Here is a 15176-nt window from a genome sequence, read left to right as displayed (position 1 = left end):
TGTCTCCATATCCCGAGCATTTATTCCTAATGGCGTAACCGTGAACACCCCTCGTCACACATCCGGGTTAATTTCAAGTAGCAATTTCCAAGCAACTTTGAAAAATCTCGACTACAGGCAGAGTTGGTCTTTAATGAAGTATATACCTCAACTACATTTCGGAGCAATCAAGTAGGTTTCGCTCACCTGCACTACCTGTTTGAGCGATTTTGTTTTTAGATTAACTCCATTTCTACTTCGTCAATTTTTGAGATAAAAAGCTAAATTTGATACTTTGGATTTCGAAAAGTGAGAAGTAATTTCCGGATAAGTTTTCATCACTTTCATGAGTGGAAACGTCATAAGAACTGCATGACTGCATTGTACACTGTACATTAGAGTTGTTGAAAGCTTTTTTCAAATTTTTGCAGCTTTTGATAAAATGTGATGTTGTCTGAAAAACGCTGCAGACCGAATTTGGCTAAATTTCGACTCAATTTGAAAATTTGGAATTTAATAAAATATCTGATGAAATTGCTAAGTTGTATAAAATAACGATGCACGACAATTCTTGCCTAATTCAAACATCAAAGTTATTACAGTTGAAAATTTTGGATTTGAAAACATAGCATTGATGGTGGTAATCCCAGAATTATTATTGAGAAACTCAATTACCTTCGCTTCTACAGGTCTTAATGGCGTCGATTTTGCCTTGTATCTGTTAAAACTCAACAATTTCTTGGAGCAGAGAGTAAAGTTTGAAGAATGAAAATTATCTTTTTTTTAATATTCAATTTTTTCAAATTCTTGTAGCTTCACATCTACTACTTTGAATTCACCAAATGTGGTGTGCCACGTTTATGTGTGCACTGTGCAACAATACTCCGGATTAGAAATCTATGCACATTGCATTGCGCAAAGCCCGTATGTCACGAATTAGTAAATAATTACCTACATTCAAATAATGAACCATTCCGTTTAATGACTTGGCCAGATAGCGTAGTGGTATAATCCACAGCTGTCACACCAATGGGTTTTGCGTTCGCGTCCGAGCGAGGCCGACTCCAGAATTCCTACCTAAGTGTTAGAGGTGTATCTATGCTCCTCCTCGCCATCTCATCCGCGTAAGCGGTGTCTTACAAGAAGCCTATAGAAGTGGGCAGTGCTACAAGTCGGCGGATACGGAATCAAAAATAAGGAAATCGACCAGGTGTAAATGACCATAGTCGTCGACAAACACCATGAATACCACAAACAAAAACAACATTCCTTTTGACGGACGCGTCTAATCTCAATCACTATGTATTAGAGTTACGCCATCATTGCGATTATATCACGTTAATATGATCGGAGAAATATCTTTGTTTTAGGCCTGTATAGTTTTTCACGCGAAGAAGTAATGAACCGGATTCGTAATATTTTCTGCAAAAAACATACAAACTATTTTTACAGCCCGGGAAGACTTCTATCTTATGGCTTATGAGCAAGACCGCCATGCCGGACGGACTGGACGCTTCACAAATAAAATTCAGCGATTTACGTAATAACTATTACTCGGATGTGTGACGCATTTCATGCAATAACTTTCGTCTTTTGTCCTAGACCCAGCGGAAGTGAGATTCTTACCGGAAGGATTCACAAGTACCGACGAGAGTCACCGCGATATTGGTAGTACATCAACTTCCTTTCACAATTTCACCTTAGACTATGATATTGTGCTCGAACAAAGCCTGTATATATAATTCATAATTATAAAGGGAAATCGATAATTATGTTGATAGTCTTTTGATGAAGTTTTGTGACTACAATATCTATTTAGATACGACCACTGCTGCTGATATAATAACTACATCAATCCAAGATCTCGAAACAACGGACTCTCTGAAAAACTTCCCTGTAACCAGCGCAAATAGACAAACGGAAAGTCAGAATACAGTTATTGACGCCCCACGCCGAAATCTCTTAAGCAAGCCACTGGCTGTAGTAACCACGACACCCACAACAACACTTCCAGCCACCATGCCATCAACGGTATCAAAGACAGTCATGGTACCAACGTCAGCAACAGTCTCCGCCACCCAGTTCTCAAGCTCTCAAACGCAGACCACATCCACATCATCAACGCCAGTTACCCCACTGCTGATCCTCTCTATATCTGACCCAACTGGGTCAAGTCAATCGGCAAACCCAGGTTCTGTTGCTACCACGGAACTAACTGACACCCAGCAGCCGAATTCTGTGTTCCTCGACATTGGCAAGACAGTGCTATTTCGGTGGAGAGTTGACGATGATTTCATTATAATGGAGGCAAGTTTACGATAGAAATACATACCCATGGTCGGTTGAATGTGATTCGGTAAAGTCAATCAAACTAATGATGACCGAGGCGGTCAGGTCACCACGAATCTGATGACTGAATGAATCCAGGTTCAAACCACTGTCTTTCAACGCTATGAATTTAAAATATATTGGTATTCACGGACCGGTACAAGTGTGTGTACACCGGATACATTCAAGTTTATTTTTTGCAGATTGCCGCGCCAACTCTTGGCTGGGTAGGAGTTGGGTTTTCACTGGACGGAACGATGAAAGGAGCGGATATGATAATTGGTGGAGTTCGAGGATCTGAGATCTATTCCTTCGTGAGTAGGCTATATAACTTTCCCTGAATTGATTACTTACTAGTTCTCTCGGCAAGCTTTGTCCACTACTATATGATCATATTATTTGCTATATGTTACGTTTCAGTTTGATTGTTTAGTATAACAATATGATTATAACGAATAAATCTGTGCGTCTGTCTTTCTATCATAGTATACTGGATCATAGGAACGCTTATGACACTCTCAAAGAATCAATACACCGCCGTAGCTATTATCTCCATATCTATATGTAGCAACAGAGCATTATATGTTCCTGGTAACAGTGACGTGCGGCGAGGTTCATAGATGGTGAGGCAGATTCGTCTGTGCCTCACTTGTGCCTCATCTCTCCTATCGCGCTGTATTTATGGAAAATAAATATGTAAATCGTTGATGTTGAGTTATACAGTATTCACATTGGGTTATTTATGAACATTGGCAGAAATATCAATAATTATTTGAGGTTTCTCAGTTTTATGCTACTCGCCCTGACGACCGGTGAGACACGGCCTCACTTGCCTCCCCTGACCGCAAGTCACTTCCTGGTAGACAGTGAACCAAAGTATTACAATTTCTAGGGTAATTTTATCTCTATGTTGTCACGGGCAATCAACACGACAATAACAGTAACAAGCATGTTTAAATAGGGGCAGTGTTTCAGTTCTATAAATCCATTTTCATTTTTGAAAGCTCCTCTCGTGATAAATAGTTTACGATTTGCGCGCAGCTACGGACATTTTATTCACGACGGGTATCAGCCGATATAAAATTAGGACCGCAGACGAGATATTTCTTTAGCCCAGCGGTCATAAGCTGTCTGTGATGATCCGATAAGTCGTCACGAATGATATCAGCAGCATATAGCTCGGCATCTAGCATATTGTAAGCGTTTCGAAATCAGTGCAAACGTCGATTTACAGGACACTCACTCAAGCATGAATGGCGCTCCGGAGCGGGACGAAATTCAAAACGCAATCTTAATTGACGCCTACCAGAATGGTACGCACACTATACTTGTACACTCGCGATTATGCGATACGAAAGACGATCAAGACATTGCGATAAAAGTGAGTCACTTCGGCAATCTTTCAGTCTAATCAGAAACTTTTGACTCTGAAGTATTGTGATACCAGCAATATACTGTGCAATAACATTTGTTCCACATTGGAGGTGGTAAAAGGAGTCGGCGTTGGTAGTCAAGTAGATGCAGAAGTAACCTCTAACATTCAGGGTTGTAATGACTCGACTCACCCGAGTCACGATTGTTTTATGACGCGACTTGACGCGATACAGACATTTCATTGTAACTTCGAAGAATAGAAAAATGACCACATTATGGATATTTCGTCTGTCAATACTGGTACTTGGAAAATAGGGCCAGAAACTGTTAAGAATGAGAAAAATTACCATATTATAAATGTGAGCCATTCTATATCACTCTAGCAGAGTTTAAAAAAAGGGTTGAACCGGATTGAAATGAAAACTCAACTGTAAATATAATGAGTTGAATTCGAATCAAAACACTGTGACTCGAGACTCGACCCTCTACTAGCTGACTTGGACTCTGACTTGATTCGGTAGTGAATTGAAAATGACTCGACTTGACTCTAGTCTAAACTATAAAAGTGAGATTGATTTGTGACTCAAAACCTTGTGACTTGATTACAGCGCTGCCTAAATAAATAGCCTACTCTAGTATAGATTGAAGTAGGTATTTTCAAGAAATATCAAGACAGGTTTGAAAAGTACTGAAGTAAGAAGTAATCAAAAGCAGATTCTTCTTCACAAACACAAAATGGCTAATAAGACTGCAAATTGGTTCCGTGATATATCCGTCATTTCTTGCTACTTAATGACAACTTCATTCTAAAAGGGATCTCAACTTATGTTAAAGCTAATCCTATCGTTTTACCTATTAACTTCTTGAGTAGTACGTATTCGTCTCAAAAACACACGAAAGAAAGCGGTACAAGTAGAAAGAATTTACTGGAATATTGGAAAAGTAAAAGTACTTCTTGACTGACGACCTCTCGTAAACTTACACCAGTAATGATAAATCTGTATGATCTAGGGTTGCATTTGAAACAAACGGTGTTTTAAAACACTTCGTATAAAACATGTTTTAAACAGTGTCTCAAACCATTGCCTTTAAAAATAGGATTTTAAGTTGTAAAATTATGTCATATTTGTGTAAATACTTTCCATAAAAACATGTTCTATGAGCCTACGGACAATTAACACCCGATATAGCCGACGTATATAGATATGGAATGTTTGGAACCCTCAAAACAGTCGGTTCAACAGCAATAGTACAGATATTTCGTCAAATGTGATATATTCACCGTACATTTTCAATTGTCAGAGCCAATCCACTTTGACGTCACAATTGAATGTCCGTGACGTATTGACTTTAAAAAAAGAAAAAAATGTTTCAAACAAGGATCATATTTTAAAAATGTTTGTTTTAAATTGATTTTTGTTTCAAATGCAACTCTAGATATTCATTCAAAACCATTTCTTGAAAATTATAGTTTTAGTTCTAAACTAAACCAATGGGATTGAATACAAGCGCATATTAAAATAGGAAACAACGATGTCACCCGTTAAATCCAGCTGGAGTTATATCTCCAGAATTAATGTTCGTGAAACTCCTCTTCGGACTCCTTTGATTTACGTTTCATTATAATGCTAAGGATCACTTCTGCACTTCAGGCAGGTTTGATGAAAGTATTGTGGGCCTACGGCATCGAGGACATGAAGGACGAGCCGAAAAACACAGATTATCACTACAATAATCGAGGTAATAAACTCCATAATTTGCTGGAAACATATTAAAGGAGTCGGGTCAAGTACAATGATTTAAGTACTGGAATCTGAGTGTTAATTCCCTTGATTCGAATCGTGTATGAAGACACCAATTTTTGTTATAGTGAAATTATATGCTCCTCGACATTATGAGTTAATTTATCAACGAGATTTACAATTCCGATACTATATTCCACTTTAGAAGGGTTTAATGTACACCTCGATTGGGCGTATCGTATTATACGAAAATCTAGTATGATTCTACGCTAGTTAGTCGAAACGACATATATTTGAAATCTTGATCAATCCACAGCATTTTCGCAATGTGTAATGAAGTACGTATGGCTAAAAATCCCAAATCGTTTTCAATGTGATGTGGAATTGACATTATATTCTTCGTGGTCGCGTAGAATGTAGGCCTACTTGTACATATTTTAACCTTCAACTTCATTCATACTACTCCATAACTTCACAATAAGTGAGACATGAACTATAGATAACTAACCTACGGATAGATACGCAACACCCGTCGTCACGCTTGCTTGCCCAGAGGTAATTACTGCTCAGCAATCTGAACGCAGCACAATTGCTAATCCCATAGCTGACGACCTGAGCGCTTAATTTAAATAAAGTTGATCTTATTCGAAAGCTACTGTCGCACTGATTTTTAAAATATACATTAAAATCTGATCAGGGCAGCGGAACCCACTCAAAATACACCTCAAAGTCTGAAAATCTGCATCGTTGTAAACAATCGCAACGATGCAAGGGCCATTGTTATGGTTATTGTGCTGCGTTGCTGCCATGGCTAGTAACAATGCCGATTTTCATACTTTTAGGTGTATTTTGAGTGGGTTCCGCTGCCCTGGTAAGATTTTAATGTATATTTTCAAAATCAGTGCGACAGTAGCTTTCAAATGAGATCAACTTTATTTAATTTAAGCGCTCAGGTCGTCAGATGGGATTAGCAATTGTGCTGCGTTCAGATTGCTGAGCAGTAATTCCCTCCGGGCAAGCAAGCGTGACGACGGGTGTTGCGTATCTATCCGCAGGTTAGTTATCTATACTCGAACGCTCCAATCTACTTGAATTTTAATGCTCGATTGAAAATAGAATCAGTCAGGTTCCCGATTTCGCTCGGACCTTTAAAAGAATGTAGTATTTACTTCGTACGTAGGCCTATGTAACGTAGTCGCATGGTATGCGATGGAATGCTACGGATGAAGAGTAGTTCATGTAGCCTAATTCAAGTAGGGATTTGCCTCTGATTACTACCGTGGTATTTTACAGGATACAAAGAAATTGAACTGATTGAGTCAGATGGATCCAGCAAACAAGTCCCAACTTCTCAAGAACGAAAAAAAGCAATTGACACATCCGTTTCTGAATTGCCCGAGACTGCAAGCCTAATTTCTTCAACGACTCACATACCCGATCAAAGTCTGAACGGTCTACCGGGTAGTGGGCGGACCCAAGAGAAGCGCGTCTCATCAACTACCAGGGACATTACCAGACGAATCGCAGTCACTAGCACAGCTGCTGCTGCGTCTATGTCTTCGACAAAGGTTCCAGTTAGTACAGCGAAAAGAATAGCATACGTACCTCCAATGTCCACTGCCCTAGAAAAATCTGTTTTCATGCAATGGAGTTCCGATGATCAATACATGACGATTCAGGTTAGTGTTTGAAAATTTTCGTTGACATCGTTGTGCTTCATTGAGAAACTTTCTGATACTAACTACAAAATGAAAAGAGGACGTATGCATCATAAAAGCTCTTGTGATCCATGAAATAACGCGTGTGGCAATTGTCTGTAGCTAGGAATCCTAATTTATGCATTCGTTGATAGCAACATGCAAATCTTCTAACACTGACCAAAGCAAATATTTGAAGAGCTTCTTGGAGGTACAGAACTTCATTACACGATTGAATGGTATATTCATATTGAAATGAGCCGGAATATTTTCGGCAATTCTCTACTAGTTGGTTACGACTACCGCTGACGAGTGTCCACCGAAAATATTGGGGCTCATTTCATTATGAATATACTATTCAAAGCAAATATAAACTGCCGATATCCCCGCATGTGACTTGACATCGATGTGATCATCTTCATCCTCATGCCGGCGGAAGCAGAAGTTACCGCTATTTTATTCGATTCGTTGTATCATATTACATTGGATTCGTATTAAGAATGTATCAACTTTGTTCCTTTGTCACATTTTTTCTACTATAAAATTATAAGAAATTACTGATAGCGTGTTACGCTGAACAGTGCAGATCTCTTATTCGAACTGCTTACTTGGCTGCTTGAACATGAAGTCCAAGAACACAAGAACTCGACGCATCATGGATCTAACTCAAACCATCATCACCACATGCGGCGTTATTATTGACGCGCTATCGACTTGGTGAATTACAATCAAAAATCATGTTATATCCTTTCCATATTTAGGTGGTTGCAGCCGGTCTGGGATGGATCGGAATCGGGTTTGCAGAAGACGAGATGATGACAGGATTGGATATGATCATTGCCGGAATAGATGAGCAGCGTCGGGACTATATTCACGTATGCTTGCTATTGTCAATTCAACGCTTCGTTGACTATCGTTTACTGGCATGCGAATGAGCAAGGAAATCAGGAAAACGATGGATGCAACCCCTTGAATGTGAATTTACAATTTACAAGGACTAAGTCTATACCTCTATTCCTGACACGCGAAATACCCATAACTAACGTGCTATTAGTATTCCATTGAGTCTTATGCTTCCATACCCAAGATACCCAAAATGTACTCATTGGTTTGTTCGTACAAGATCCGGTTCAGCTTGCATTATCATCTTCGCATGAGAATATTTGATAACTATCTTAATTGTTATCGGTAAACCGGTTTATGGATTGAGTACACATCACGTTATTATATACCAAGATTCTGAATTTGATGGAGGGTTCGAATTAACAGTTCTGTATATTTACTAAAAAGCTACTAGTTATCGATGCATTTATTAACATTACGTAGTTGATAACAGACATGGGGTGATTACTTCATGAATGTAATCGATTGCGATTACGATTACTTCCGAATGACGCGATTACGATTACGATTACGATTACAGCAAAATCAGCAAGTAGTCGATTACGATTACGATTACATTGGAAAAGTAATCACGATTACTCACGATTACATTTATTTTGCATCTTCGAGATTATATTGGAAGACAATATATGGGTTGCGCTGAAAAGGCCTAATGAGATGACAAACTTCCTTGAAAAAGATGCGTCATTTGCTTGCTACGTCATAATGTACATATTGCCCATTTTTATAATGGACGATTATTCGCACCCAGCGATTTGCATTCTTGCCAGGTCCATGACTGCCGTACCCCAAATTTCCCAATAGGGTGGGAAGCGAGCTCGAAAGGGACTGAAAAGTATTTCGTAACCAACATAAATTATAGAGTATTTTCGAGAGATTTAATTAACTTGAAATAGTGTTTTTTCAAGTTGTAAAATTATGCCATATTTGTGTAATGCTTTCGAAAAAACATGTTGTATGAGCCTACGGACAATTGCCGCTCGATTTAGCCGACATACATCGATATAGGTGGGTTGGAACCCCTCAAAATAGTCGGTTCAACAGTTATATTAAAGATATTTCGTCAGAGAAGCTATATTTACCCTATATTTTCAATTGTCAATGTCAATTCACATTCGTGACGTCATTGCTTAAAAAAGAAACAATAAAAAACATGTTTTAAACAATGGCCGTCTTTTAAACATGTTTGCTTTAAATTGTGTTTTTTGTTTTAAAAGCAGCCCTAATTTATAGTAATAGGGATTTAGGTTCCAATCAATAACGTTTGTGCTATCACATAACTGGTATAACATCTCTTCCTTGTTCACGAATATTCAGTTCATTTCATAGTCCTTGTACAAATAAAAAGTAATCGTTCTTTCACAAAAAAAATCGATTAGATGTGGGAAGTAGTCGATTACGATTACGATTACTTCGGAATTTTTTCGAATGTAATCGATTGCGATTACGATTACTTGAAAATGCTGTAATCGTCGTAATCGATTACGATTACTAATCGCGATTACCCCATGTCTAGTTGATAATAGTTATGAGAAAACCCTGCTTCTCGCAATAGCAAGAACAATATGAGACAAGTAATTGCCTCATATGGTCAACTACAAAAATGTTGCTAATTCCTATTTTAATGAAGCGCTATGATTTAATCACCCATAGAAATAATGAGATGATGTTTTCATAAGGATACGCACGCAAATGAGAAAGGATTGCTGGAATTGGATGCGTTTCAACACACTGAATTATTAGTTGCGTTTGAAAACGAAACGCACACAACCATTGCTGTTAGGAGAAAGATCATTGCTGAAAATACGGATGATCTGAGTATCATCGTGAGTATATCATCAATTAAACTGTCGCTTCTCTTTATTCGTTCCCGCATCTGAAAAATACGTTCACATAATCAGTTTTGCTTCCGAACACTTCAACCTTAATAGCGTTTGAATTCAAATTAGCTACTGTTGAAGTTTGGCGATCCGAAAATATAGTTTTTGTGTTATTTCTTATCACTCTCACGAATTACATCATCATATGCAAGTGATGTATATTTGTAGAAAAACAAATTCAGTGCTGAAACTCGGTGGCTGAAACCTCTCAGAAAAGGCCCGCATCCCAATACGTCACTGTAGATGAGTAATGTTCCGTCCTGATAAACATATTTTCAACCGCATACCATAAATTTTCATGGATATCGTCAATTTTTTTCCTGCCTCTGCCTACAAACGTAAGTGTATAAATTAAATATAACTCTTTACAAACTCGTAAGTTGTCGCAGTGACGTTCAAAAGTAAAGAAATATATCACACTAGATGATTTTCTGAAGGTTATTATATTCTTGAGGGAAACCTTGAGTTGTCTAATGACCGTCAAGTATGCCCTAGCTGTTGCCTGGCTACAAAATAAGTTCCCACCCAAGCATACACATAAACCGTTCTTATCACCTTTTAATACGATCCACTGATACAAATTTCAATGTATAGTTGCAACCTGATGTTTTTTTTTTTATATGAAATTGAAATATTCATCGACATTTCAGTCTGGACCTATCCACATAGTCTGGGCCTACGGTGTACATGACTTACTCAATATGCCGGATGATTTCGACTACAAAGTCGATCGCAGTGGTAAGTGTCTTAGTTTCAGAAGCGTAAATATTAGACTTACTTAGACAATCATATTAAATTCAGGATCAACAACTGTGGAGATGATTGCTTCATCAAAACAAGCCGGTGAGATATATGGTTCATGTCGTCTTCCTGACCTATGTGTAAGGATTTGCAGTGTTTGCCCGATTATACCATTATTCGTATTGGTACATAGACTTGAAATGTGCCGAGAGCCTGAGCCTTAGTAGAAAAGTGGAGCAGCCGAACATTATGCGTTATAGGCTATGTAGAACGAAAAATACCGATATCGGATTTTTGACCCTATACCGATAAAACCGATAACCAATGTCCCTCTTCTTTTTAACGAGTCTGCGCGCACTCACCAATCCACTGCGTGGTCCCTTCGACAACAGTGCGTAACGACGTAAAAAAGCTCATCACTTCGGCTTTCTCGTGCGCGGCCCACGTTTTTCTGTGCGCTGCGAGTTTGTCAGCAATCCGCGGCCGCGCAAGCGCGCAGCTTAGAGGGAACATTGTGGATAACTAATACCTTCACCGATAACCCCGAAATATTCAGACGATTTAAAAAAATAAATGACGCTCGGTTCAAGGTTCATTTCCAAAACTTTAGATAAGGTATTTGAGCAACTGTTCAGTGTTCAGCCATTGCTATGCTTGACCATGAAATAAACTAGAAAACCGGAGTCTGTACGCCTGTAGACTATACTAAATATAAATATTCCTAAGTATCCAACTCATGGATTATAGTCCGCTGACTCCTTACTATCGTGATATTTATTTTTACCTCTAATGTGCGATGCCGATATGTATTTTAAAGAGTGATATTGGCTCGACATTTTCGGCGAAATGATAAGCGACGGCTCTATGTGTAAGTATAAGGCACCTCGTGTTGCATTCAGTGGTGCTATTTTTGTCTATTGGCATATCTGATTACGAGAAAACCGTGAAGGATGGAGATCTAGGACATGTCCGTATTCCTCGTGAAAATTAGCGGGAACATTGGGCGTGACACTGTTCGTACGAATGACAGGTCTTGCCGAGCCCTGTTCCATGCCCATATAAAAATTACCAATAGTGAAAAGTCACAAGTATATTGCAGGTAGTCAAGATGTTCGTGCTCACACAGGCCAGCTGTCTTCAGACGCTGTGATGTTGAAGCGCGGATCGGAGCACTCAGTTAATGTAAACCACGCCGCGGCAGCTACTTATGTATCAACCAATACCACGACAAACAGGCCCAACGTATCGACAGCATCTCACGAGTCCCCAAAGAAGACTAGCAGACAGTCGCTTATCATTGAGAAAAAGTTCGAACTGCCCGAACTACCAAACGACATTTGGCTGGATTCAGCACGTACAGTAAGGCTCAAGTGGGTTACAAATGAAGAAAACATCATAATGGAAGTAAGATGTCGGAACCTGATTATACGACTTATCGCCTTATCAGTATCCCCCTCCCTTGTCCTTGTTGACTGTTATAATTTGGTTATCGTGTAAGAAGATCGAATAACCATAAAAACACACAGAATTAAAAGGTGTTCAAATTTTTTTGGAATTTGATAATTCATGAAAAACTCTGTGACGGATAGCAAAGTGTAACCTCTCGGCACTCTGCGATTGACAATACGCGCTAAGGCCATGGATAATTTGAACAGTTATATGAATGCGATGTTTGTGTTTTCACAGACCCGCAGTATGACTGAGTATGATGAGCTTTTGGAGTGATAGTGATTGTTTCCTTGTAAGAATGAATAGTCCAGTGCGTATGACGATTGAGAGGCTAGATGATATTTCATTCCATCCGGTGATTCTGACTTGTGTGGTAATCGAATGTTAATAACAAGATGTGGAGTGATATAAAAAAAATGCAATATTGTTTTTAATTGTGAACGGCATCGTGTTTCAGTTATGTGCGCCAACATCTGGCTGGATTGGAATCGGCTTCTCTCCCGCTGGAACGATGGTCAAATCGGATTTAATAATTATGGGAGTTAATGGAGATTCGTATATCGTGGTAAGCTATATGTCCTACATGAAAATCTCTACCTGGTATTGAGAGCAAAGTGCATCATTCCCGTCACATACGCTTCTTAATCACGTTGGCATTTTTGTCCTGATATCAAGTTATTGTAAAATCGGATTCTACAGAACAGCTTTTTGTGATCATGTTCAGCGCAATTGTGTGAATTTACCGCTACGATTAGTGGGATACATTCCGGTAAATTCATTTGCAGTTTGCCATTAATCGCCGCGTGAGCCAAACCATTGTTTATATGCTGCACATCAGCATATCTGAATTGAGAATTAGTAATGTCTCGCATTTAGAATAGCGACTTAAAACAATCGAGTAACGCAATAGCGAGGCATTAAATATTGTTAGTCATTCAGAATGGCCAACGTCACGTTAGCATTCGAAATAACCTGAGCTAGCGTTAACCTTTACACTATGGCTGGCAACTTCTCCGGTCGGTCGGGAAATAATGAAGTATACTTGCCGGACCAAATTCCCGAATCGACACAATAATCGCGTAGTTATTCACCTATAAAGGAATAAATCGTATTTATTCTAAGCTCTAAGTTTGAAGCATAGAGACCAAAATAGTATTTAATAAATTCACTATGTACTTTGATAGCTGTTGAAGTCAATAAGACATCTATATGGTCGATCAAAGTTGTTAAAATTTCTTCGAACTCTGGCTGCATGTCGGACGTAAAGACTACACGTCAACAACAGTTAGATTGGATCGCAGCTTCGTCTTGTGAATGGTAATGAACCATCACTTTCAGTTGTATCCATTCCGCCTTTATTTATTACACTAGCCAGCCCAAATTTCACTAAGATATGTTTCCGGCTTAAATGGAAGGGTCCTTCGTGATGGAACAGAACATGCATGGCACTTGCATAAAAACCGTTAATAAACCGAATAAAACAACAACCGAATAAAATAACATAGAGAAAACAAAGGACTAAAAGAATAACCCACATTTACCATAACCTGACGCATATGCAAGTGTGGTCGCGGACCACATTGTCATATAAGAGCGGGAAAGGTCTGCTGGCCGCTCAAAATCCCCTCGCGGGCCGTATGTTGCCTGTCCCCGCTTTACATCAACCCGAAACCCAAAAATTCATATACTTTCTCATCACCCATACACTTAATCTGTGTTTATCTCAAGGACGCTTCCGCGAAAAGAAATGGAGTACCGCGAGTAGACCCCTCGCAAGATGCCTACGTGGTTATGCATCAAGAAAACGGTACCCACACCAAAGTCACTATACGTCGAAAGACCGACACGGGCGACAAAAGAGATACAGTTATAACGGTAAAATACTGCGGTATAAAACTTAATGGAATGATCTGCTGAATGTATCTCCTTCATTTTATACAGAATGAACCAACTACAGTGATTTGGGCTTATGGCGAGTCTGACATTGATACCCGTCCACGTGGATCAGATTATCACCGCAACAACACAGGTGATTTTTCAGAATGTATATCGGTTATGTAACTTTTGTTACTAATTTTGTATATGTTACAGGCTCTACTGTGATCAACTTCTTCGATACAAAACATGGTGAGTATCAACTGTTAAAATGTATTATGTATGTGATTGACCTCCTATCAAGCCTCAACAACGCAGTATGCTTATTCCTGCCACATCCAGCCGTCTCTAGACATATTATGCACGTTTCTGTCTTACGTTCCACGCCAGTGTGAACATCGCTGGGAGCGCACAGTTTTAACTTTTAGCCCCCTGCAAGACTTAAAGAACTGTTTAAATATCAGTTGAAAGTTTGCTTCAAAATGTATCATACAGTCAAGTAATTTGTTTCTACTACGATGGATTACAATCGCATATTCTCGATTCACGACAGTGTGATCCAAGATTAACTTTGTAACCTTTAAACTCATCATATCAATAGAACTGAAAGTAAGTCAATGAGGCACCGAAGGGACACCAAATGAAATCTATTGCCTAGTGATGACGTTACTTAAATACTGCTGATAATTGACAACAACAGATATGGTGCTACCTCTTATATATATGTCCGACACCTATGTATTCAACATATTCTTTTTTACACAGCGAATGGCAGTAATTTGACCTATGCTGGATTCATAGCAGCAGCCGCGGCCATGGCCTTTATACTAGGAATGTACAAAATCAAGAGATAACGTATCCATGAAAGGAATGGTCACTGAACAAAAACTCGAGCATACCAGAAGGATGTCTGAACAGTAGCTTACAAAGTTTTAGGAAGTATTAATTTTCCGCGTTACCATGATTTCTGAAAATACATATCTATTTTTTGTCGGTTGATATACTAGTGACCATCGCATTCACGCACAGCAAATATTTCATGTAGCTTTGATTTTCCAACAGAAAAGATGACTGGATGTTTTAACGAAACATCGATATATTGCGTGAAAAAAGTTGCGTTCTGATCATTTTGCAACACATGAGCCTGGTAACTTTGTGTCAAAATTATTGTGGGATTAGAGATGATGAGATGTGTGGGGAGACTCCAA

General features: G+C 38.9%; 1 protein-coding gene across 1 annotated transcript in view; it reads left to right on the top strand.

Annotated features, from left to right (window-relative positions):
* Window positions 1-14971, top strand: part of LOC145459898 (uncharacterized) — a 76969-nt gene extending 61998 nt beyond the window's left edge. Inside the window, exons 39-55 of the mRNA XM_080338408.1 lie at window positions 1432-1519; window positions 1582-1650; window positions 1799-2286; window positions 2511-2621; window positions 3542-3688; window positions 5334-5421; window positions 6717-7102; window positions 7882-7995; window positions 9703-9849; window positions 10554-10641; window positions 10705-10746; window positions 11744-12048; window positions 12551-12658; window positions 13822-13968; window positions 14035-14122; window positions 14185-14220; window positions 14734-14971. Coding sequence (XP_080194534.1) covers window positions 1432-1519; window positions 1582-1650; window positions 1799-2286; window positions 2511-2621; window positions 3542-3688; window positions 5334-5421; window positions 6717-7102; window positions 7882-7995; window positions 9703-9849; window positions 10554-10641; window positions 10705-10746; window positions 11744-12048; window positions 12551-12658; window positions 13822-13968; window positions 14035-14122; window positions 14185-14220; window positions 14734-14822 — 2541 coding nt within the window. The 3' untranslated portion in view covers window positions 14823-14971. The remainder of the gene's footprint in view (window positions 1-1431; window positions 1520-1581; window positions 1651-1798; window positions 2287-2510; window positions 2622-3541; window positions 3689-5333; window positions 5422-6716; window positions 7103-7881; window positions 7996-9702; window positions 9850-10553; window positions 10642-10704; window positions 10747-11743; window positions 12049-12550; window positions 12659-13821; window positions 13969-14034; window positions 14123-14184; window positions 14221-14733) is intronic.
* The last annotated feature ends 205 nt before the right edge of the window (window positions 14972-15176 follow it).

The sequence above is a fragment of the Botryllus schlosseri genome, chromosome 2, assembly GCF_051294905.1.
Source record: "Botryllus schlosseri isolate E-star chromosome 2, Bs_hap1, whole genome shotgun sequence".
Lineage (NCBI taxonomy): Eukaryota > Metazoa > Chordata > Ascidiacea > Stolidobranchia > Styelidae > Botryllus > Botryllus schlosseri.
This window is presented reverse-complemented; position numbering and strand designations above follow the sequence as displayed.